Raw genomic sequence first — 26,902 nt, forward strand, 5'->3', positions numbered from 1 at the left:
AATATCATTCTCCATTTTTGTATCATCCTGATTACCACTACACACTCTTTTGCATCATTTCTCACCTTCAGGAATTTATCAAAATAATCTTTCAACCTATTGTTTATCTCCTCTGGGTCTGTTATTTTATATTTCACTCTGTTCCTTCACTTTTGTATAGATTTTTCTTTTCTCTTATTTTTTATCAATCCATAATACGTCCTTGTTCCACCATTTACATCCTTTTCCAACTCTTGGGTGAATTTTTCTTTTCATCATTTACCATGTTTTTAAACTTACTTTGAATCCATACAACATCCTTGTTCCACCATTTACATCCTTTCACTCTCGCCGAAGTTCTGCCACAAATCTTCTCTGTACAACTTACAAACATGTTTTTAAATTTGGCCCATTCTTCTTCTATACTTTCTATTTCTTATATAGGGATGTGCTGTTTTAATTCCTCCTGAAATTTCTCCTCAGTTCTTTTATCTTTTAATTTCCATACTTTTATTTTCTTCTGTCTTATTTCTTTTACTCTCACAATTTTAGCTAATTTCAACTTTGCCACCACTACTCTGTGGTCTCCCTCAAACGCCTCACCTGATAGTGCTTTTACATCCATTAACTGTTTACAATTTATTTTCTCAACCAGACAGAATCAATAACTGTTTTTTTTTTCCTTCTTTCATCCCTGCCATATCTAGTGATCCTTTCATTATTATTCTTCCTAAACCAGGTGTTACCCACAACATTCCATTTCTCTCACAAAAATCAATTGGCTTATCTCTCTCACTGTTTCTTTCTCCAACTCCATATGGACCAATCACTTCTTCTTAACCAATTCTGTAATTTCCAACCTGCACATGGAGGTCTTCCATAACTATCACTTCTACATCAGTGATTACTTCCTCAAGTGCCTCCAAGAATTCCTTTATATTTTCCTCACTGTTTCCAGTTTGGGGTGTATAAACTTGGAAAAAATCCTTCACTCCTTCTTCCATCCTCAGTCATACTCGTGATTATTCAGTCACTAACGTAGTCTACCCTATCCACATTTACATCCAGGATTTTGTTAACAATCACTCCTACTCCATTCTTTGCCTCACCTCCTTCACTCCCTTTCCCTCCACTTGACCTCACTCAGTCCCATTATTGCAACATTCTCCCTCTCCATAAAAATCAATCAACTCTTCTGATTTTCCTGTCAGGGTCACCATCAATCAGTCAATCAGTCACTACTGATCTGCATTTAGGGCAGTCGCCCAGGTGGCAGATTCCCTATTTGTTGTTTCCCTAGCTTTTTCTTAAACGATTGCAAAGAAATTGGAAATTTATTGAACATCTCCTGTGGTAAGTTATTCCAATCCCTAACTCCCCTTCCTATAAACAAATGTTTACCCCAATTTGTTCTCTTGAATTCCAGCTTTATCTCCATATTTTGATCTTTTCTACTTTTAAAGACATTATTTGTTTACTGATGTCATTCCATGCCATCTCTCCACTGACAGCTCAGAACATACCACTTAGTCAAGCAGCTTTCCTCCTTTCTCCCAAGTCTTTCCAGCCCAAACTTTGCAACATTTTTGTAATGCTACTCTTTTGTCGGAAAACACCCAGAACAAATCAAGCTGCTTTTCTTTGGATTTCTTCCAGTTCTTGAATCAACCTATCTTGGTGAGGGTTCCATACACTGGAACCATACTCTAGTTGGGGTCTTACCGGGGACTTATATGCCTTCTGCTTTACATTCTTACTACAACCTAAATACCCTCATAACCATGTGAAAAGATCTGTACCCTTTATTTACAATCCCATTTATGTGATTACCCCAATGAAGATCTTTCCTTATATTAACACTTGGGTACTTACAATGATCCCCAAAAGAAATTTTCATGCCATCAACTCGGTAATTAAAACTGAAAGGACTTTTCTTATTTGTGAAACTCACAGTCTGACTTTTAACTCCATTTATCGTCATACCATTGCCTTTAGTCCATCTCACAACATTACCGAGATCATTTTGCAGTTGCTCACAATCTGGTAACTTATTTATTATTATGTATAAAATAACATCGTTTGCAAAAAGCCTTATCTCTGATTCCACTTCTTTACTCATATCATTGATATAAATACAGGCTGAACAAAAAATGCCGCACGTGGAGGTTGGCATGCGGTTCCTCGTCGAAATTCACGACAAAAGTTTATCTGACGATACAGATGTTGATTCCCATAGGGAATAGATATTATAAAAGTTTATATTGTGAAATCTAGTCCCACCAATAGGTTTAACAGAAATGCCAGTTAAGGAGCGAGGCTCTGGCAATGCTGTAACGGCGTGCAGCGTGGCCAGGTAATGCCACAAATGCCAGTTGTGTGGACGCGCCAATGTTCGAGTTGCGTTTGCGCCAATTTTTTTTTCTTTCTTTCAATAATGTATCAAATTGTATCCAGTGTACACCTCCACTATGCAATACACTATGTTCTGACTTACTGTTACCTTTATTGAAACATTCAAACATAACATGAACTTCTTACAGACGTAAACTACCACTTTGTTTCGTCTACAGACGTAAACTACCACTTTGTTTCGTCTACAGACGTAAACTACCACTTTGTTTCGTCCATGGCAGAAATAAAGCCAATACATAGAACATAACAGTGAATACAGTAACATAGTCTCTATACAATGCGTAACAAGGAAACACAAGACAGTACAGTAGGTAGGCTACACTGGATTGCCCGTTATGCTACGCACAGTAATTCCATAGTGTATGTGTGATGTCCAGTCTTACCTTCACAGAGCCGGTACGTAAACTTACGAGCAATGTTTATTTCACAGCAGATGTTCAAAGCGATCACCATGTATTTGCAAACACTTCGCCACTCGCTGGAGTTGGAGAATACTTTGCCAGACCCTACGCAACACCTGCATCCACCATTGATGATGCAGCATGCACGCAAGCTATTAGGTCTTTTACGTCCATGGGTGGAGTACTATAAACATGTTCCTTTAAGTGTCCCCACAAATAAAAATCTAGTGGATTAAGGTCCGGGGAACGTGGAGGCCAGAAGATTGGACCTCCACGACCAATCCATTTCCCTGGAATCGCTTCATTTATCCAGTTACGCACAGTCATTACAAAGTGTGGTGGTGCACCATCACGTTGAAACCATAGCTGTTGCCGAACAACAAGTTGAATGTTTTCTAAAGCGTCAGGCAAAGTATTGCCCAGAAACGTACGGATAACAGGGCACATTCAACTTGTCCAGCAATGGGTAAGGGCCTAAAAGCACTCCCCGCGATTCCAGCCCACAGGTTTATACCAAAGCTTGCCTGAAAGCCACGTTCACAGGTGAGATGGGTTGTGGTCAGATGAATAATGGCTGTTGTGATGGTTGAAAATACCTTCTGGAGTGAAGCTACATTCGTCACTCCATATCACATTCTTTATAAAATGTTCGTTATCTTCAAATTGTTGCAATAGCCATTCAGAGAACTGTACTCGTTGAATGCGGTCTTCTGGCTGCTGGTGTTGAGTTAACGTGTAATGATATGGATGCAGTTTTTCGTCGTGCAACACGTCAACAGCCAGTGTTTGAGATACCTGGAACTGCCTTGCAATAGCACAGGTACTTCGCCAAGGTGATTGGTGAATGGCTTCAGGAATGTCGTCCTCTGTTTGTAGAGTACGTCTAGTCTTTGGACGACCTGTGTCCACTACTTGTGGACAAAGATTACCGGTTTCCCACAGGCTTTGCTCAAGGCGACGAAAAACATTCTTATCGGGATGGCGCCTTTGAGGGTACCATGCTGCATACTCACAAGCAGCAGCAAAGGCTTGGTTATCGGATGCACACAACACTAAAAGCATATTCACGTATACGCATTTGTGTACTCCATCAGGCAGCCGCCCTACATGCACTTGACAGGACCAGTTATGGTTGTGCACTGTGTGGTTAGTCGACTCATGCATTCAGTTGAATGGATCACACTGTCATGTGTTTGACTATTATCATGTGACAACAGGATGTCATGCTTACAAACACAGTTACACAACGGGAGCTAGGGACCTGACGATGCACACACAAAACACAAAAGGAAACCTAATGTAGATTCGATCCGTAGCTCCATGGTGCATGTGAGTTTGGTAACCCAGCGGTCTACTCAGTGAGCTGCAACCGCGGGTATGGTAGAGCGGGATGATGCATGTTTCTCTATTACATTCCGAAGCGCTGCAGGATGTGACAGTGTTGCCAGCTTCTCGTTATCGACTTGTTTTCCTACAGCACCAGATCCGATTTGGCTATAGAAACTATTGTCTTGTAATGGGATGAGGAATCGCATGCCGACCTCCAAGTGCGGCATTTTTTGTTCATCCTACATATAAGAAAACAAAGGTCCAATAATACTGCCTCTAGGAATTCCCATAGGTTATAAACTTCATGATTCTGATCCATATTGAATTGTAAGTACAATATAATTATTAAATTAATGTAGTAATGGTCCACCTTTCAATACTATAATATGTAATATTCTAAATTACATTAATTAGGGACTAGTTTCGGCTGGGGCTGGCCATCTTCAGCCTTAATGTAAAACACCTAATAACTAAACAAATGTACATGCACACAATTGACATAAAACAAATGAAAACAAATATATACAAAGTGACATTAAAAAACTGGGATGGAATTATGAATAAATTTGAAAATGAACTAGGTTCTAACATCTTGAGTATGTTCATCATTGAGACTAATTTCAAGTATTAATTTATATACACAGAACTGTTAGTTCTAATACTGCTGACCATTAATATTTCAATAGTAAATGGGAACTGGTAAATGTTGATCCTGTAGTTTGTCATCAAATCTATTTGTGTGGTGTTAGCTATATGTAATACATTGGACACTGCTGTAAATAACCACGAGCTGACGGGGAACTGTTAGATGTTGTTTCATCCTCAATCAAAGTAATAAATGAGATGCTCTCATGGTGCTTGTTAAATCTTGCTGAAATGTTGTTGGACATTGTCAGGACAGCACATGAAGATGTGGTTACACAGATACATTATGTCTGGTACAAAATTTTTGCAATTCATTGCAGTGCCCATAAAGAAGAAGAATTACATTCATTCCACATGTGTGTATGTTTTTTACAATGTGCATATTCTTTGTTCATGAGGTTGGCATCATGTTCATTTAATGGTTTAAGACTTTGTGTGCTTTGACATGTTTTAATGAAGTGTTTGACTGCCTTGAGAGTGTTTATGTTATCATTTTATGTGACATTCAGTGATCCAGGTTCCTTCCGATGTTTCAGTAGATATCAAGACATTTGCTCTTGGACATTTTCATAAGCTATATTCCTATTGTAGATTATCATGGATAAATCCAACAAGAAACAGTACTTGATTCAAAATCGAAGAAGTGATGATGAGTTAGTTATTGGCATTCAGACTTTGAACATAGTGAATGATCTTCAGGTTACAGACAAATCCCTTTTCTTTTCATCAGTGAGAAACTACTTTTGTATGGCCTGTGACTACGTCATGAACAAGTTTCCACTCAAGGATGATGTGTCAAAGCATGCTCAAGTTGCTAGGTTAGACAAAATTGAAGATGCACAGTTCTCTTCCATTCGTTTTTTTTTTTTTTTTTTTTTTTGAAAAAGTTTCCTGTCATGTTATGCAAGGAAGAGAATGAAACTACAGATGAGGTGGTGAATGAGCTTCAGAGGCAGTTCACAGCTCTTCAGGCAGATGATACTTTGGTTGCAAATCAATATGCGCAAGTGATTCCAGTTAGGCACAAATATCAAGAATTCATGGAGCCGATGGACCTCTTAAGTATAACCAATTTTCAGAGTAATGCTCTCTGTTCTCACCATACCCCATAGCAATGCAGAATGTGAACATGTTTTCAGTCTTGTGTAGAAAAATAGAACAGAGTTCAGATCATCTATCTCCAATGAATCTCTGGAGTCTATTTGTATTTTGAAGACCAGGAGTTCTGGTCCCTGTTATGACAAAACATTTTCACAAGACTTTTTTGCAGGAAGCTAAAAAGGCCACAGCTATGACTTTAAAGGCGAACTAGCATGTGATTTGCTGTGTGTTACATTATTTCTTGCCTGTGTTACGTTAAACAAGTTTTATTGTGTAAAGCCATTTTCAGTTATAGCACATCTGCTTAATTTATCAAGGAAGTTCTGTTATGTATGCTACAAACTAATATTCACCATGCTTGCTGCTGTTTAATTTGGAATTATTCTTGATTGTTATATTCATTTACAAATCATTGGCCTATGATGTAAGTAGATATGAGTTCATTGAAGTATCCTGTTTAAAGCATGAATTATTGTATGTTGTAGCCCAGAAGAAGTATTATTTTCGTCAAGCCGAGGTATAATACCAATATAATTGGTCCCTTGTTGGACATTAATTGGACATTATAAATTTTCCAGCTAACTCATTCATGGTTGCCAGTGTTTTGCCCCATTGTGCTAATTGGGCTCATCAGTTGGTAAATAGCACACCCACCAACATGCATGGCTGGTGCATACCGTGGAGGCCATTACGTAGGCTACTTGGAGCCACCGGCAGTGCCGATGCACTATGAGAGACTTTGTCTCATTTTCAAGAATTGATGCCTGCCTGGCATCAGATGATATAGATCTTGATTTCCATAGGGAACCTGAAGTAACAGATACTTAAAGGATGATTATGCATGCAAGGCCAGTGCATTCCTGAAAGTGCTATGTGCTAGAACAATTCCATTTGTTATAATCTTATAAATAAAGTTGTAGGGGGGTCCGCTGTCTGTAATTTTGTTTGTTTTACCAATTTTTCAGATATTTATCCGTTTTAGGTCAACTCGAGACCGAATCGGTGTTTTTTACTTTTCGTGTCTGTTTGTCTGTTTGTTTGTTTGTTTGTTTGTTCCACCATCGTGGCAAAACGGCTGGATAGATTTCAACCAAACTTCATATTTGGAGTATACTCACCCTGAGGAAGGTTTCTATGTGCACATTTCATTTTAAAATCTTTGAGTAGACGGGGATTTATAGGAAAACCAGAACGGTTTTCCTCCATTTTCTCTTATACTATTGATTTCCTGTAAACTCTGTGGACCGTATGTGAAACGTCTCTTCATTATAAACAACTTTCGTTATGTTCATAATTTACCTTACTATTCAAATGACGGAGAAATTTACTATTTTCTGCGGGTATCATGGTCTGCGTGTGTGACCGACAGACCGACAACGAACGTACAGGTCTCTGACTGCTTGCCAGCAGGGAAATAACATATTGCCATTTTCCTCATCATACCTTTAAATTCATGGTTGTTCCTTGGGTAGAAGGCAAGAGAGGGCATCAATCGGCCATTCTGCGGGATATTGGCAGAATATTGTTGGAGTTTATAACCGTCCTCGAATAGCTTAAGTAATAACCCATTAGTCATCTTATCTATTGACCTAAGAATGCCTGCGCCTAAATTTCTCATCTGTTACCTCTTTCTTATATCCATAACTCACACCAGCATATTTTATTGAGGGGCATTTGATTTTCCAATACATTCACTTGGTATTTATAGTACATATTTGTCATCATCCGACTGTCCTCAGTTTTAATCGATTTTCTATTAATTTCAACTTTCTTTACTGAATTATTTTCTTCCTTAATTACACCTTATGTATGCGAGTGCTAATCCCGAAAGCTTGACACTCTTTCCTTTGAGGAAATATTCTAAACTATGCAAATGTATAACTTTCGGCCCCGGAAAATATTGAAATATGCATGCAATTTTAACGACGGTGCACACCTTCGTTTTGGGATAATTGGTGGCTAATCTGTAAGTCTTATCACAAATCAGAAAGCACAATCGCCTTTCATTTTGGAGAGATCTACAACTTTGGTCCTATGACTTTTTATCGTATTTCTATTCCTTATACGTTAAATAGAGCTGTATTTCTCGATTTCAAGTTAATTGTGTACTTTCACACGTATATGTCAACATTAATTTGGCACACTTATAGGAAAGATAGAATCATGACATTCGGCACGCACTTTGGCATGACCAGTGGCAATGTGATAGCCAAATTATATGATTCTATCTGTCACATGAGTATCACAAATATAAAGTAGTATGCAAAAACTGTACAAAATTTCACACCCAATGATTCTAACTCAATCTAACCCATAAATATAGGAGATACGAGAAGATGTCATGGGACCAACCATGTAGAACACTGAAAGAGGCATCTGATGGTGAGGTCCGTTTGCAGATATGTCACAGAGTTTCAAAGCAGTAACTCTCGAAATAAAGGTCTGCACTTCTAGAGTGTGTCTGTACATTGACTATTTTGGTGACATTTCTGTACAGTTATCCGTTTCAGGTGTAATAATAACCATCTGCATATTTTTAGCTTTGGTGTCTGTTTTTCTGTTTGTCTGTTTGTCTATAACTTGGAAACTACTGGATATATTTCCACCAAATTCATATTTAGAATCCACCTGTCCTTGGGTAGGTTTCAGGGCAAATACTGTTTATAAATCAATGAAATGACTGGGGGTTTATACGAAACCGTGATTTTGCACTCCCACAAAATGTACACAACCAAACTTAATAGAAATCTACCTGCCTTAATGGAAATTAATTTTTAAACCTTTTTTCTCATGAGCATCATTTCGGTAACAGGATTTATAAGGGAGATATCATTAACCGGACTTAACTTAAGAACGGGCGCGTGTTGAGTTTATTTCTTACAACTTGAAAACTATTGAAGATACTTGAACCAAACTTTATATTTAGCATTCACCGTTCCAAAGGTAGATTTTAAAGGTCAATAACATTTCCTGTTCCTGGAATGGACTGGCGGTTTATAGGGAACCGAAATGGTGAATTTACTCCTCCACAATATATACAGTACATGACCAACCTGACTGGAAATCGACCAAATTTGTTGGAAATCCATTTCTAAAACTTTTTTTCATGTGTATGTTTTTGACAGAAAGATTAATAAGGGAGATATCATGAATGGTCGGTTTTGCAGGCTAAGTCCTGCAGACATAGACCAAAAGGTGTTGTACGTGGAGCAGATTCCTTATTTATCTATATAAGTCAAATCCTAACGACTGTGTGCCTGTACATTGACTATTTTGGCGAAATGTTCGCACAGTTACGCATTTAAGGGGTAATAATAATAACCATCTGCATAATTTTTTGGTTTAGTTTCCTGAAAGTCCTAATTTTAACCCTCCTCGCCCAAAATCCACATTGCGGCATAATCTGCCAGACGAACAAGAAAACAGAAATTTGGCAAAATTATACGTTTTAGCCTGTAACGGACAGAACATTTCCAAGAGCTTTAAATTTTTCACTTTTTTCCCCGAAGAATATCGAAATATGGAGGCAATTTTAATGATGGTGCAGATCTTCGTGAAGTCCTATCACATAAGGGAAGGCACAATCTCCGTTCAATTTGGAGTGATCTACAACTGTGGTCTTATGACTTTTTGTTGTATCTGTATCCTGTATCCCTTTTACGTTTGATTTTTGTCTATTTCTCAATGTTAAGTAAATTTGGACTTTTCACATGCATAATTCATACTTTTAATCACTTATAAGAAAGATAGAATCATCAAACCCTACACGAAAATTGGCCCACCCAGTAGCCATATGTGAGCCAAATGCTATGTATGTAGTTGTCACATAATTATCTGAAAAGTAATGCATTGTGATTTAATCTTACAAAAATGTTACCCTATTCAACGTTTCTAACTCAATCTGACCCATGAATAGATCAGATATCATACGACCAGCCATTTAGGCCGCTAAATCTGACGTCTTATGGTACAATCCTTTGTCGATATGATGTACCGTTTTGCAGCAGTCAATCTGTAAATGAAGGTCTGCAATATTTTAAGCATGGATATACTTTCGTATGTTGACCTATATATATTCACTGATGTCGTGTTGTAGCGATCGAGAAAGGGTGTGTCTGCTATTGTAATCAGTACTCCCCACACCGACTTTGACTGGCAGTAGGAATGGGGTCCTTCTCCAACACCTGTGTAACTGGCATTAGTAAGGAAGGCCTACCATTGTAGTGAATAATTCACTTCTCGATTTGACTTGCAGAAGGCAAGGGAGCATGCATTCTTGTTTAAAAGTCCCCTACCCGATTGTGTTTGGCTGTAGGCAAGGGTACCCACCCTTATAAATAAATGTATCCATCTAAAATGTGACTGGTATTAGGCATAGTGGCCTGCTATTTTCATGGAAACTCACCAACTTGGTGTGACTGGTAGTAAGCTGACTGGCTGTAGGAAAAGGGGCCTGTCATTATAATTATAACTGCACAACTCAATTTCGACTGGTAGTAGGGAAGTTGCCAAACATTCTAATGGAAACTGTAATCTGTCTGGAAGTAGGAAAGGGGGCCTGCTATTGTAACGAAAACTCCCAAATCGATTGTGACAGCGCAGTAGGCGATGGGGCCTGCAATTATAATGAAAACTTCCACACTCGATTGTGAATGGCAGTAGGCAAGTGAGCCTGCCGTTATCATCACAAATCCGTAACAAACACTTTACATTGGAAACACCGTATCGGGAACCTCCCTATGCTGTTTCTCGGATAACGCTAAGAGACATGCCATTTTAAAACAATCTTATTTACTGTATGTACAGTATTTACTTCGATATTCTAATACAATGTAGAATACCATAGCGAAGCACGGGTACATTTGCTAGTAAACACATAAAGGTCCCATATATTGGGTCTTGGGGAATTTTAAAGGGGCCAAGTGCCAGCATATGTTGCTTGCCGTTTCTGCTTCTCTCTCTCTTTCCTTCCATCATTGCTGTACATTTGCAGAGTCTGCACGTTTATTGCGATCAGATATATCTTCAGGACTGGCATTGGCTTTTTTCATGTTTTCCATAACTTTGTGCTTCCTGGTTCTTCCATGTGGTTCTCTTCCGACTGGGTCCAGTCTCAAAGCTGTGTTAGTGATTGAATCCACAACACTTGGAACAATGTGCCCATACCATCTGAGCTGCGCCTTCCTACTATCGACGCCACACTTAATCGCAGACATATAGTCTAATTTAACACAGGATCCCATTGTGTCAACCCAAGGCTTCTTTAGTTGTTCATCTCCAACGCTGAGGGAGTCATTAGTCTGCGGTCCACTTTCCGTGAACTCTGTTTTCTGAGTCTTAATTCTCATATCCTTGGTCTCAAGATGGGTCTTCCACTATTGTACCTGCTGCTGCAGTGCCATACAATTTTGTTACGCTAGAACAGGGATGGCAGACCTATGCCACGCGTGTCACTAGATGACACGCAATCACGATTTTGGTGGCACACCACATGCACATATTAACGTGTTTATATACGTTTTATGCTATTGACTATACATATCTCGTGTGTCTATAGTCATAGTGTTTCAGGTTTAAGAAATAAATACCAAACATCTAAGTTCTAGTTCCGTTTGGAAGTGCATTAAGGCAACATTGCAACATTGATAAGCCTGCAAGTCAAGTGAGATAAATGTCAGATGTGGCCGGCGAGCCATTCGCTCACCCACATCAGTCATTTAGTGAAGTTTGGCTTGTGTGTGGTTGTCAGCAGCGCGTAAGTTTTCTTAGTGTGTAAATGTTTATTGTTTTGAAATGTTTAAGACTAATAGTTGTCAAGAGAATACCCCAATTTCGAGATATGGAGACATTATCGCACTTTATTTCAAAACCTCATATTGCAAAAATGAATTATATTACGGTCCTTTTTTTAAGTGGTTGGATATTGACAGTTCAGAAATGATGTTGACTGAATTTCAAGAAGGCACTACATGGGTGAACAAATTCGTACAACCTGGTGAAGCATTTTTTTAAATCGAGTGTGCTGTTTATGGTGAATACTCTCTCCAGAAGCCAGAGAACTTAAGAGGTACTTAACCAGTGGAACAGCCTCCTACAAAAGTTTTGGACCATGAAGAAACTTGCTACAGCGCTATTTATCCATACGCCTGCGAGCAACTATTTTCTACAATGTACATTGTGAAGTCAACAGTTCGAAACCGTCTAGGTTCAGACCTAAGTGCCTCTTGTGTGTTATTGAAGACAACAAGTTATGAACCTAACATAAATGACATGGCCACTAAGATTCAGCAACAAGTTTCACAATAAAGTTGAGAACAAGATTTTATTTAAAGTCCTTTAGCAATATTAGTATTTCTGATTTCCATAATTAATAATACTTAATTACGAAGTGTGTTACAATGGGTGATTATTATATTGTTTTACAAATAATTTAAAAATATTTTTGCGGTATTGGGAAAATGCAACCACGGAACATGCAATCAAATGTATTATTTTACAATATATATTGCACCCATAAGGCGGGCAGCAAAAGAGTACAATATATGTAATAACATGTTAGGAAACATAATTCGGGATTGTGATGGAAGGTTGGGGGGGGGTGTAGCCTTTACAAAGGAAAATAACAAGTGGCACAGTAGACAGTTGAGAATAATAAACCAGACTTAAAATGGCACACTAGTTGGTAAAGGTTCGCCATCCCTGTGCTAGAAGAACGCCGTCAGTGTAGAGTGGTGGTACGTATGAAGGGTAAGCGGTTATTGCGTCCATGCTGAGAATAAATAGTTATGGCAAGAGGGCCAAGTCTTGGTGAACTCCTGTGCTGATGTCGAAGTGTGCCAAAACTCCAACTCTACAACGAACTGCACTGTTGAAATTATGATAGAAAAGTTTTGTCCATTTGATGCAGGCTTCGGGGACACTATACAAGTGTAGTGCATGCCAGATAAAATTATGAGGTAACCTGTCAAATGCTTTTTCCTAGTTTAGAAAGGCCACATGAACAATCTTGTTCTTCTCACAATGTCATTCCAGGAGTAAGCGAGCTGCATGGATAGCATCTCTTTACAATAGAAAAATCTTCATGTTATCCGCCTTTTCAATACAAAAGTGTCCATCTGTGTCTTGTAACACTTGAAAAGGTGGATAACAAAGATTTTTCTACTATAAAGTGATAGCCATCAATACGGAATGAGATTTATAACATGCAGTGGATAGCATCTATTTTACCGCTCCCCTTAAAAACCCCTAAATGGTTTGGCATGATGAAAACAATGTTGCAAAGTCAAGCATTAAGAACTTTTTCAAAGATCTTTAATGTGTGGCGTAGGAGATGAGTCGAACGATAATTTGAGCATTCAGTTACGTCATCTTTGCTCTTCCAGATAGGCACTTTTATACTATTCAGCCAGACTGTGGAAATCTCATTTGACTCCTCAATGTGATTGAAGAGGTTTGTAAGAATGGAGGTGCCACGATTACCCAGAATGTTCAATTCCTTAGCTGGGATAGCTTTAGCCCAATTGCCTTTCCATTCTTCTTCATTTTTCTGTTGACAGTTTCCAGTTTTGTTGCAGTGATGGATGGTATTGGTCCAAGAACTGGATCTGAGCTCTTTTAAGTTGGATGTGGATTTTCTTTGTTGGGATTTTTTAAATTGCTCACTTAACAAGGCTGACATCTTGTGTTGATCGGTGCTGCACACTAGCCAAGCAGTAGATCATGTTTGCTTCCTAAAGTGTGTCCAGCCTTTCATAGAGTTGTTCGTAGTATGCTGATTTTGATTTGCTGCTAACTTTGGGGATTTACATTGCTGATGGTCTGCTTCAGTAAGAGATGCCAGCCATGTTTTGAAAGCCACTTTCTTTTCCTTAATGGCTCTCTGTACTTCATCATTCAACCACCATATCTGCCTGTCTAAAAGCACTTCCTTGTTTTGATTGTTCCTAGTACTTCATGGGATGCTGCGTGTATATGGGTGGCTAAGTTATTCCACACAGATGTTACTGTTTGATTGAAGTTACTTCCATTTCCTTTACGGCATCTATGAATTATTTGTACTTCCTTAACTGCCACCAGTTGATCTTTTCCACTACTGCTCTTTGCACTCTTCTCTGGTGAATAATGTTCAGTCTCATAGCCGGGAAAAGTAGACGATGCTGAGGGGCATTGCAGTCTGAATGGAATAACTCTCACATTTGTCACTGACTTTAGGTCTCGTTGGCAGATCACCCAGTTGATTTGAGCTGTATGCCCTACACTGTTGTACAGTAGCATGAAAATTAATCTGAACAAGATACAGAAAAATGTTCTTGTAACTCACCAAATTTTTGGAAATATTATTGATCTCTTTTTCGTGAAACCACACCTTGATAAGCAAACATATTGTGCTCACTTTCATTGATCTGTCCAGTTTAGCCATTCTCTTCTTATAAACGGCCTACAAAATTCCGGTGGGGTTGATATTGGATGAGTTACCAGGCCAAAGGAACACCTCAGTGTTTTTCCTTTAAAGATTTTAAAATCTTTTTTTGGGTGTGTGGTGTGGTGAAGGATCTTGTTGAAAAACATTGTCATTGAGCAAGTTAGCCATGCAGTTAGGGGCATGCAGCTGTGAGCTTGAATTGTAAAAAAATCTTCCTGCCTCCAACAATCTGCCGCGAACTGTTGTAACATGAACATTTCACCCACTCTAAGTTAAATCCCAGTTTAGGTCAACTGCTGAGAGCTTTACCGACAAGTGATCAGATATACTGTCAACTTGTTAGATACTATCTCACAACTGTTTGCTGACTACTGTACCAATACCATTCTGGGTTGTCTTATGGCTGTTATAAATGTTTGAAACCTTCCCCAATGTCCATTGACTTTGCTCCTTTCCACTTAGTCTCCTGAACACTCGCAATATCAGTTCATAGGTTTTTAATAATTAATATTATTGGCTTTATGTTCCACTAACTATTTTTACAGTTTTTGGAGAAGCCAAGGTCCCAGAGGAGGGTTTTTTTTTTATTATTATTTTTTTTTACATATCATAAATCGACCGACGTGAGACTGACGTATTTGAGTACCTTCAAATATCACCGGACTGAGCTAGGATCGAACCTGCCATGTTGGGGTCAGAAGGCCAGCGCTTCAACTGTCTGAGCCACTCAGCCTGGCTCTTAAGTTTTTGAAGACACTGACCAGCTCACGGCTTCTTCCGGTTATGGTACTGATGTTGAGTGTGCCAAGATGTAATTGGAGTCGTTTCTGTAGCCCATCTTTTCTCATGTGACCATGCCAATTCTCAAAGCTGTTTGGATAGGGATGGTATGTGCCTCTTGAGGGGGCACCTTACCCTGTTGCTTTCTGAACCCTGAAATGACATTGCATGATACAGATACAGCTGAGAAATACTCTAACCAAACTGTTGCTCTGCCTGACATTGAAGACATTTTACACCAACTACCAGGCATCAGTGTAGGTTGCTCCTCTGGAGTACAGACGCCCTTTGCAGCCACTTCTATGAAGTACAGATGCTGTTAAATGAAGATAGTTCTGCCGATGGAATGGAAGGTCCTCTTCTGCCTTCGAAATCATGACCATCTTCCATAAACCTGGATAGGGGCCCTTACAAAGTGCTGCCAGCCAGGCCAGCTGGAGCAAGATTTTAATTTTAAACATGTGTTACTCCTCTATCGCTTGCCCTTTGTGCCGGCTACCCAAAACGTTCAGCCCAGATTGGCATAATATGCTGTGCTAGACCTCTAGAAGTGATTGTAGTATTAGTATCACATATGCCTGAAAGCTGGAGAGCAAAGCAAATCAATGCGAGACAAGCAGCAAGGAATGTTCAACATTTAAGAACATTCAGAAACCAGCAATATAACAACCATCTTTACAGGTCTCTAAATACCAAGTTTTGGAAAGTGTTGCTTTGTATATAGATAGTGCTAGGGGGTACAGAATTTCTCGGTGTCATAAAAATTGGAGGGAGTATCTTGATTTTAAAATTCAGGTATTGTGAAATTAAAGAAAACATTCAATGATGTAGAAGACTAGTTTATTTTTAAATGCTATTTTTTCGGGGCGTCAACCCATGTGGATCTTTTGCCCCTACTGGCACCATATTGTATGAACCTGCGTGTAATTGGAATGGCAGTAGTGTGGAATGTTGTGTGTGAGGGAAGGAAGATTAAGACATCACGAACACCCAGTCCCCAGGCCAGGGATATTAATCATTACAATTAAAAACCCCTGACCCAGCCAGTAATCAAACTCGGGGCCACCAGGTGACAGGTGGACATGTTGCCCCATACACCACGGGGCCGGTCTAGAAGGCTAGTTACTCTGTAATACTTTTGATAAAGGTTGCTGTGTTGCTAAAATAGCTGTTATTGAGTTAGATTTGCTACCTCAAAGGAAAAGAAAGATTTACAGTTTGAGATGTTAATTTGATGAAAAAGAGAAATTCTGTGTTGATCTGTGTGCAGACTAAAGCTGTATTCTTTCCCTTCAACACTAATCCATTTTACTGAAATAAATTTTTAAAAATGAACATTATGTACCATAGTAAGTATTGTATAAACATTTTAATAAAGAGATTGACATTTAACTTGAGTACATTATCAGCGTAATAACAACTTAATAATAAATGTACAAAATAATTTCTAATTTTTCTTATTTTTTTTATTGTGAATATAGTACAGACTTTAAATGGAAAGTGGTCTTGGATGTATTGTTTTTTTTTTTTCCAAATATGTATTTTTTGAAACTGTTCTTACATGTTCAGGTGAGCTGTATTGTAATATCAATAGCCACACTGAGAACCTGTGTGTTTATTCTGCACAGACACCAACTACTACGGATTTTCCATAGTTTCTACAGATTTCTTACATGTACTACGGTGGTACCAATGATCACAGATTTTACTAATTCAGTGCAATAAAATTTCACTATAGACCTAACTCATTTTATCATGTCCAAATGTGAAGTTATGTATTGTAACTTGCAAGAGGCAAATGTGTTCTTTCTAAACACCAGTGGCCCTCCATTCCACCCCTACTGTATATTTAAAGAATTGCTTGGCCTTTTTCCATCTTTCCGAACGTAAAGACACAATGCCATTGGCAAAAATTTTGAAGGGAACAGCCTCACTCCAGGAATGCTGTACAGCTAGTTGTATACCAGCTCTGCCACGATAAGTCCTGAACGAATAAAAGAATGAAATAAGCAATGGTAATCCAATACAAGCCATAGCATTTCTAACCTACATCGATACAATTCACCAGCTGCCTCGAAGAAATTATGCGCCATCATCTTTGTAGGAAATATACTCTTAAAAAGAAATCCCATCACATCGAGGTGCTGTTGTAGGTAGCTGTATCATGGTTGAGGAGTGTAACAGTAAATAGAGAGATGGATAATCCGCCTAGTCAATTCTATGTGTTATTTTTTTTTTGTCATTATATCTAGTACATGTTTCGAGAATATGCACATTCTCTTCTTCAGCTAATTAGATTAAAATTTGTGTATTACAATATGACCTAATAAAAATGGGGGCCCCCGCTAAGAAAGCTAAAACTGAGAAAAGTGCAATGTGACATATTAAAAATTGGTGAATAGTGGCATGGAATTAAATTCTATCTTGTCATCTTAATATAAACACAGTAGGATGACATCTATGTGAATAAAATATTGTGCAGTGTTACGATGTGATGTCACTGTGTCCTTTGGTATAGTCTCTGTTGAAATGACGTATGGCTTTTAGTGCCGGGAGTGTCCGAGGACAAGTTCGGCTCGCCAGGTGCAGGTCTTTTGAGTTGACTCCCGTAGGCGACCTGCGCGTCATGATGAGGATGAAGTGATGATGAAGACGTCACATACACCCAGTGCCCGTGCCTGCGGAATTAACCAATTATGGTTAAAATTCCCGACCCTGCCGGGAATCAAACCCGGGACCCCTGTGACCAAAGGCCAGCGTGCTAACCATTTAGTGATGGAGCCGGACATAGTCTCTGTTGATTTAAATTAAGAAAAACATCCACATTGTGCTATCGTTGAAGCTTCATAGAATTTGTCCTATGAATTATAAATACAATTTAAAAAATCTAAAAAGCTCTGATTGTCTTTATAGATTAGTAATCTCACTTTTTTTTTCAAAATTTCAGTCAGTAAAAAAGTATGGCACATTCATGACTTAAAATAAACACAAACAAACTTGTTTACAATTACGTCATTGATGAATTACCAAATGGTTGTTATATTGAAGAAAAATGCTGGTGGGGCCTTATGAGAGGGAGAGTATCCTTATGTTAGAATGCAAACAGAGTGAAATTGGGAAATCAAGGTGTTTGATCCAAAAGTTCGAGGCAGTATTGATAGAAAAGGAAACGATTCCTGCAATGGAAAAAATAGAGAAATAGTGCTGTAGATGGAAACCAACCGCAAAACAGAAAAAACTTGATATACGTATTAAGATTTGTACTTCCTCCCTCTCACGCTGATGACCTAACCAGTGCCCTATGTGTAGACTAACTGTTGCCAGCTATATGACCTTCGCTTCGAGGTTCATCAGAGCTGATTGGGGGGGGGAGTCAGGTATGAAAGCGTTAGAAGGGGGTAGAGGAATGTATACGTTTACTGGCATGTTTAGCAATTGCTTTACGGTACTCTGAGAGAATAAAGGGTTTGACTAATTCAAATAAAACATTATGTTTCTCTGTGGACTCGTTCAAATTGAAGTCTGGATTGAACTGGCTATCTAAAAAAATGAAGAACTCTTCCATAGCGTTAAGTAGAGTCTTTCTGTAAAATCTTAATGATTTGAAGATCCTGTAATATCATTGAAAAAATCTGACGCATGTTGGCCCATTGGTGTCCATTGGTCATTTAAATGTCAAGATGGAAAATGTAAATGCAGTAGGTTGGTTTATAGAAAGAAGATTGTAGTTTTATTTGAGTATAGATATCATCATAGTCACACAACCTCCATTTTTATATGGAACCTGAACTGCAGGAGCATGACTTACTTCAACATTGCTACACACTTCAGCTGGGATTCAAACAGTAGCCACCTTGGTGAGAAACCAGTAACAGTTCAACTCAGCTGTCTCACTTGCTGGTATGGAGAAGATAGCTCAGAATAATTAGTGTGTCTATTGCAAACTCATTATACCAGTATAATGACATTACCTTGAGAAGTAATCATGATAAAAGATGTATATATTCAGCATAGAAGTGAGTATAATTATTGTACCGGGTAGGCAAAATAAAACTGGCCCAGAGAAATTACAATAAGACTGATGTGGTGGGATTGACCCTTGTTGATGAACATCACAGAAGATTCTGGCAATGGCCTCCTGAAGAAATGAAAAACTGAGGTTACATAAGTCCTGGCTTCACTTCACACAAAAACCACCGGCAGAACTCAACATGCGAAGGTTTGTCTGGACGCTTTAACGCATGCACAACAGTACATTTATAAGACTACAGATGCAGGTCCTTGTTGGTAATGTTTCTTAATTTTCACTTACACAGATAAATGGTGTTGAGATTTTGTTGGACTTCGTTTCAGGCTTTCCTTTACTCGAGCAATGTTTTCTGAAGTTTGAACTCTTGTTGGAATAAATTTTCAACATATTAGGTCATGTTCAGTACATATAGTTCACTACGTAGGTCAGCTGCCTCTGTGGATCAGCGGTAGAGTGTCGGCCTCCGGATCCCAAGATAGCGGGTTCAAACCCGGCAGAGGTAGTCGGATTTTTGAAGGGCGGAAAAAAGTCCATTCGACACTCCATGTCGTACGATGTCGGCATGTAAAAGATCTCTGGTGACACATTTGGTGTTTACCCGACAAAAATAATTAAATCTCAGCCATAGACGCCCAAGAGAGTTTCGGTTTACTCGGTCTGCCATCTAGTGGGGGCCTAGAGTAAAACGAAACGTCGAAATTGATGAGCAGACAGCCAGATGGCGTCAAATTGAAATGTCTGCACACGGTAGCTGAGGCCATACGATTATTATTATTATTATTATTATTATTATTATTATTATTATTATTATTACTATGTAAGTCCATGTTTAGGAAGGAGAAAATCATGCAAAAATGATCTGAAACGATTCTATAAGTAGCAGAGAGGAGAACTACGTCTTCCTTTATGCTTGTCAGGGACCCACCAATCTGTCGCTAGAAGTATTCTCACTTAGTTAAATTAAAACGGACACTATGTCAATATGTGAAATGTGACTATTTACTGTATTCCTGTTTGCTGGAGAACAGTTAGCTGATGTCTTCGATACAGCTCGCCACATTCTATGAAAATAATGAAACTGCGAAATATGAAAGTGATGTGTCATAGGGTGTGCCGGATTCAACTTGTCTTTGATGTTAATATACCTTAAGTACACAGTGAGTGACATTCACAGATTTTTTAGTTAATCACAGGTTAATTAAGTGATTAAATTGTGGAGTTTCTGGCAGAGATCTAGAAATGAATGTTTCAGGAATTAAACTAATTTTCATGTTTCAGAAACATGCCTACAAGTTGAAGCACTCAGCCAAGAAGGTACATTTATTGGAGAGGAACCCTGTAAATCTTATATGTTTCATAGCGTACTGGTAACTGGAAAACAGGCCCCAGTCGAATTTCTAGAAGCAGAGAGCATTTTGTATCCTTTGCCATAGTGGGCAAGTCTTGTTCATCAATTGAAGTTTTGTCCACTGTCAAATATAGAACGCGCTGATCTCATTTTCTCGTCACTGGCCAATACTGTCGCAGGAAATACTTAAGAGGCCAGTGGGCCACTCCATGGCTCTTAATTCCTTTTGCTTGGCCCCAAACCAATCCAGGCCAATAGTCTTATCTTTAGCCAATCTTCTAACCAAATTCAGACCAATGTTCTTATCGCTAGTCACACCTATGTTGGTAGCCTTGTGTAGCGTGTTATGACATGCGAGCCATGCCATGTTGGGTTCTGAACCTCTCTTTAGCAGCCCAGCTAGTGAAGTTTTACCCTGATAACATTGAAAGAGCAGCCAGTGTAATAATTTAAAGGCAAGGAAACTGGAAACAGACTAACTGTTTGTCCACTTCATGGTCATCATCTTCTGTATTGTCTGATCGCTGATCTTCTCATTTACTCCATACATTATTTAGCATTTGAGAACTAAATAAATGGTATTTAAATTGTGCCTTTTTATGTTCTTACCTAGTGTATGTTTGGTTTTGACTACATTGGTAAATTGACTTTTATTTCAGTTTATGCTCAGCGTACACCAACAATATCCTACATCTCACAGGAGCAGATCACAGACATTGGGGGTACCGTGGAATTGGATTGTTCTGTTCAGTATGGACAGGATTACCCTGTGTTGTGGATTAAGGTAGATCGTAATCGGCAGGTAGATCCCCTGCTAATTTCCACTGGCAGTTCTTTGCTTATCCGTGATAGCCGCTTCTCTTCGCGATATCATCCTGCTAATTCAACTTACACATTGCAGGTATGTGCTTTTGACACACTAATAGTAATAACTAATAGTAATGTAATAAAAGAATGTAGTACATCATTATTTATCATAGACCTTTGTTATATTCAGAATATCAGTGATAACAATAATTGTTTGAGTTTTAGTCATATATTCTGTTTTACCTTCCTTATCACATATGAACATCCACTTAAAATGATAACATTTGAGCAAGCCTACCCACAAAAATTGCAATCTCCATGCAGATTCTCATCACCATCCAGCACAAAAACAGGGCATTCTCACAACACTCACCACAAGGGCAGAAGGATTTTGTGAGCCATCAAATATCCAGGAGGAGATGGAGGCACTCAAAGTCATGTTCAATGGAAATGGCTACAGTGATGTACAGATTCATAGAGCCCTGCATCCAAGAGGGACGACTAAGCAAAATTCACAGAACAAAGACATGAAGGGAACTGTCTACCTTCCTTTCATCTACACTAGTGTCCAAAAGTTAAGCATGAGTTACGAGTAAGCAGGGCAACGGGAAATAGACCGCAAATCGCAGGAGATATACACCTACCAATCTTGCGTGTTCACTCTGTGTAGGAAAGGAGTGTTCCCTGCTTTGACTAGCGGTGTAACTGCAAGGTAAACACAGCCAGTGCCTGCACCCCATATTCCCTCAGTCGTTTTTGCCCTGTTATAGTGTGCGGAGTGTAGCCTCGTGGTGAATGTGACAACATAATGGCACGACGACGCCATTTGGACCCCGTTTTGCAGGTTAGAATACTCGACCACCTGAAAGGCCAGACTCAGACCGAAGTCGCTGTATCCTTGAATGTACCACAAAGTGTCATTTCCAGGCTTTGAAGACAATATCAAGACACAGGAGATGTTAGTCGTAGGCCAGTACCAGGTTGACCAAGGGTAACCACCTCACAGCAGGACCAGTATCTGGCCTTAACCCCCCCTGACAAAATTGGAGTGCACCCGCAAGACAATTGTCGGCGGAGCTTACAGCCGTCTCGGGTTGGCGTTTCCTGGCAAACTGTGTACTGGAGGCTCAGAACAGCAGGGCTGTTTGCCCGACGTGTGCGGTGTGTGTGCTGCTCACTCCAGCACAGAGACAGGCCCGTTTACTGTGGAGCCGTCAACATTGAAACTGGACCATGAATGAATGGAGGCATGTGCTCTTCACAGATGAATCCCGCTTCAGTTTGCAGAATGATTCCCATCGCACATTAATCTGGAGAGAATCGGGCAGCCGATACAACCACAGAAACATCGTGGAACGGGACCAATATGGTGGTGGTGGCGTCATGATGTCCGAGGAACACTGTTAATGCTCGGAGATACAGGGATGAGGTGCTGAGATCACATGTTCGACTCTTCAGAGGTGTGGTTGGTCCAGACCTCCTCTTAATGGATGATAAGGCCAACCGCACTGCACTGCTCTGGTGGATGAATTTCTGGCTGGGGAAGACATTCATCGCATAGATTGGCCAGCGAGGTCTGCGGATCTAAATCTTATAGAACATGCCTGGGATGCATTGGGGAGGCGAATTGCATCCTGTCAGCCTCCACGAAGGATCCTCCAAGACCTTCACATTGTCCTTTCGGACGAATGGGATAGACTGCCACAAGAACTCTTGTACCATCTGATAGAGAGCATACCACATCTCTGTGAAGCATGTGTCGCCATTAGGGATAACTATACACCCTATTAACAGAATATTTTGTTGTGGAAGACATTGCCAAGTTTTGTTAGTTGTTAGAACCTTTCTGACAGTGTTTTTTTTTTTTTTTTTTTTGGACAAGTTGTGTGACATATGGTGTGTGAGTGAGCTTCCGTTTGTTCAGCAATCCGTCTGACATTCCTATCAGGCGGTATGGCCTCGGTTAGTGATTATGCTTATCTTTTGGACACTAGTTTACAATACCACAGATGAAATTGCCAAGGTTTTCTGCAAGCACAATATAAAAACCGTATTTGCCACATTACAAAAATTGCTCACAGTTTAGGTCAAAGCAAGGACAAATTGTCCCCACTATTAGACACTATGGCAGGGATGGCCAAATGTGACATGCGATTTCTAGGGCATGCCACACAACATACTAACATATTTTAATGTTTTTAACATGTAATAAAGAGGTTGAAAATCTACCAACATAGCATATTTTAACATTACGCTTTAATAAAGTAGTCACATTTATTCTATGGCCATATTATTTACAAATTTTAAATCAAAAAATTTATTTTATTCTTAAAATTGACTTGTTTTTGAAATGTAGTTTTCAGTGATGTTTGCAAAATATCAATAAACACTCAGTCAAATCTCTTTATATGCAATGCAATCTAATACTTAAATGAAGTCAAATGAGGGGTTTCATGATGATTTTAAAGGAAAATAACCGATGGCACACTAGACAGTAAAAACTAACAACTAAGACCTTAACTGACAAGCTAGTTGGGAAAGGTTTGCCACCCCTGCCGTAGGGTGTACAAAATGCCCGAGTCAAATATGTGTACCAACAAAATGAATGTGATGATGATAATGATGTAACCCTGCTATGCATAAATACATCTTCATTATAGACTGTTATGCCTTTCAGCATTCAGTCTGCAAGCCTCTGTGAATTTACTAAATGTCGCCACAATCCTCTATTTGCAACTCGTGTTGTGGGCTCATTGAGTCCTATGCTTCTTATCTTTTAAAGCGTTAGAAACTGAGTCTAACCATCATCATTTTGGTCTCCCTCTACTTCTCTTACCCTCCGTAGCACAGTCCATTATTCTCCTAGGTAACCTATCCTCCTTCATTCACCTCACATGACCCCACCACTGAACACGGTTTATGCACACAGCTTCATCCATAGAGTTCATTCCTAACTTAGCCTTTATCTCCTCATTCTGAGTACCTTCCTGCCATTGTTCCCACTTGTTTGTACCAGCAATGGTTCTCGCTACTTTCACATCTGTTACTTCTAGCTTATGAATAAGATATCCTGAGTCCACCCAGCTTTCACTCCCATAAAGCAAAGTTGGTCTGAAAACAGACTGAGGTAAAGATAGTTTCGTCCGGGAGCTGACTTTCTTCTTACAGAATACTGTTGATCGCAACTACGAGCTCACTGCATTAGCTTTACTGCACCTTGAATATTTCATTTACTATACTACCATTCTGGGAGAAAACTCATCCTAAATACCTGAAATTATCTACTTCTTTCAGCTTTGTATTCCTAATCTGACATTCAGTTCTCTTGGATTTCTTTCCTACTGACATCAGTTTCATCTTAGAAAGGCTACTTTTCATACCATACTCATTGCACCTATTTTCAAGTTCCCAGATATTAGGCTGCAGGCTTTCAGCACAATCTGCTATTAAGACCAGGTCATCAGCACAGGTTAGACAGCTTACTACATTTTCACCTAACTGAATCCCTCCCTGTCACTTAATACATTTCAGCAGATGATCCATGTAAACTATAAATAATAAAGGTGAAAGATTACAGCCTTGTCTAACCCCTGTAAGTATCTTGAACCAAGAACTCATTCTACTGTCAATTCTGATGCAGCCCAATTGTAAACATAAATGCCTTTGATTGATTTTAATAATCTACCCTTAATCCCATAGTCCCCCAGTATGGCGAACATCTTTTCCCTCGGTACTCTGTCATATGCCTTCTCTAGATCTACGAAACATAAACATAACTGTCTATTCTTCTCGTAGCATTTTTCATTTACCTGTTGCATACCTCTGTGGTCTAAAACCTCACTGGTTTTTCTCTCAACCACTGATCGCACCCTTCCTTCCAAGATGCCAGTGAACACTTTGCCTGATTAATAACATACCTCAATAGTTGTTGCAATCCTTCCTGTTTCCTTGCTTATAGATGGTGCAATTACTTCTTTTGTCCAATCTAACACTCCATGCTAATCTTATTACTCTATGAAGCCATTTTATCTCTGCCTTCCCACTATACTTCACCATCAGGTCTAATTTCATCTATTCCTGTTGCTTTATGAGTTGTAATTTTACCAACATCATTGTCCTCCTCTCCATGAATTCAGTTGTTTGCAATGTCGACAAACTTGACCATATCGGTCCTTAATTGGTCCGTATTGACTCGTAATTACAATAATGTACAACGGGTGATTGTTTGGTCCGCCTTGTCAATATATTATTAATATTTCAAAGGGAGTTAAGGCTCCCGAAACATGTACATATAAATTATTCAAATTAATAATATATTGACAGGGCGGACCAAACAATCACCTGTTGTACATTATTGTTTGCAACATCACAAGGAAGGTTTCTTTTTACATTGAGAAGATTTTCAAAATATTCCTTCCACCGCTTCTGCTATGGTGGAATCCGAAAGGGATGATACCATGAACGTTATCCGTACGGATGGGCCAAATGCAGCAATAAGTGGGCATTTCTTTACTTTCCTTATTTGTTTCTTTGTTATTTGTACATATGTAGAAAGGCATCTCTTTTCAGATTTTCCAGGATTAATTTTTTAATAATAACAATTATTATTATTATTAAGTTATTTGCTTTATGTCCCACTAACTATTTTACGGTTTTGAGAGATGCCGATGTGCTAGAATTTTGTCCTGCGTGAGTTCTTTTCTATCGACATGAGGCTGATGTATTTGATCACCTTCAAATACCACCGGACTGAGCCAGGATCAAACTTGCCTAGTTGGGGTCAGAGGGCCAGTGCTTCAGACGTTTGAGCCATTCAACCCGGCAGGATTAATTTACATTACTTAATGAGTAGAATAAGCAAATATGAGACATAAAACAAACTTGAAGGAGTCTACTAGAATCATCTAATTATGTCAATAAATTTTGAATCTTTGCTAGGATCATCAGAGTATGTCTTCATGTATGGTAGTTCTGTGATTGCAAAATAACATTTTAAATCTTCAAAATCCAATAATTACTTTCAAAATAATGTGTTGAATATATCCATAAAACTAACAGTTATGTGTTAATACTAATAATAGCCTTGAATTAACAGAGTAAATAAAAGATGTAAGATGTTCATTTACACTGAAGCATATGATGTGAGGGATCCTCAAGATAGAGAGCATTTTAAGACATTGTGTATAAACATTCATCATAATAACTTCGCATTGAGACTATTGCAGATTAAAATTGCATACCGTAATATTATGGGAAGTGATATGTTCAGATACATATATTCAGGTATGCTTATACTGTAAATCAGGGCCTCTCGAACTCCCAAAATCACACTCATGCAAATTGAGACGCAAGAGCTCCGTGCACTGTGCATCGGTTCCACTTGGCTCGGCTCGGACCAACGCTTCGTCTCTGGGCTGCTCGGCTCAAATCGGCTCATATTTGGAGTGCTATGGAGCAAGTGAGGAAGAGGGAGATGGGGAGCGAGCGAGACAGGCGTGGGGAAAGAGAGAGACAGCGCTATTGCTTCAAAGCGAGGAGTGGGAGTCTGCACTCTGGGCAACCAAGCAAAGTCGTCTTTTGCACCTGCACAGAGCATGCACCAGGCGCATGCACCCTGAGAGGCCCTGCTGTAAATAATATATTATTAC

At 39.1% G+C, this 26,902-nt stretch overlaps 1 protein-coding gene across 2 annotated transcripts in view; it reads left to right on the forward strand.

Moving 5' to 3' along the window:
* Positions 1-26,902, forward strand: part of LOC136856796 (lachesin) — a 160,471-nt gene that overhangs the window by 13,179 nt on the left and 120,390 nt on the right. For both annotated transcript variants that reach the window (XR_011017515.1, XM_068224963.1), the window contains exon 2: positions 21,107-21,348. Coding sequence is in view for 1 of the 2 variants with exons in the window: in XM_068224963.1 (XP_068081064.1) it covers positions 21,107-21,348 (242 nt within the window). In the remaining variant the exon portion in view is untranslated. The remainder of the gene's footprint in view (positions 1-21,106; positions 21,349-26,902) is intronic.

This window comes from Anabrus simplex, chromosome 1, assembly GCF_040414725.1.
Source record: "Anabrus simplex isolate iqAnaSimp1 chromosome 1, ASM4041472v1, whole genome shotgun sequence".
Lineage (NCBI taxonomy): Eukaryota > Metazoa > Arthropoda > Insecta > Orthoptera > Tettigoniidae > Anabrus > Anabrus simplex.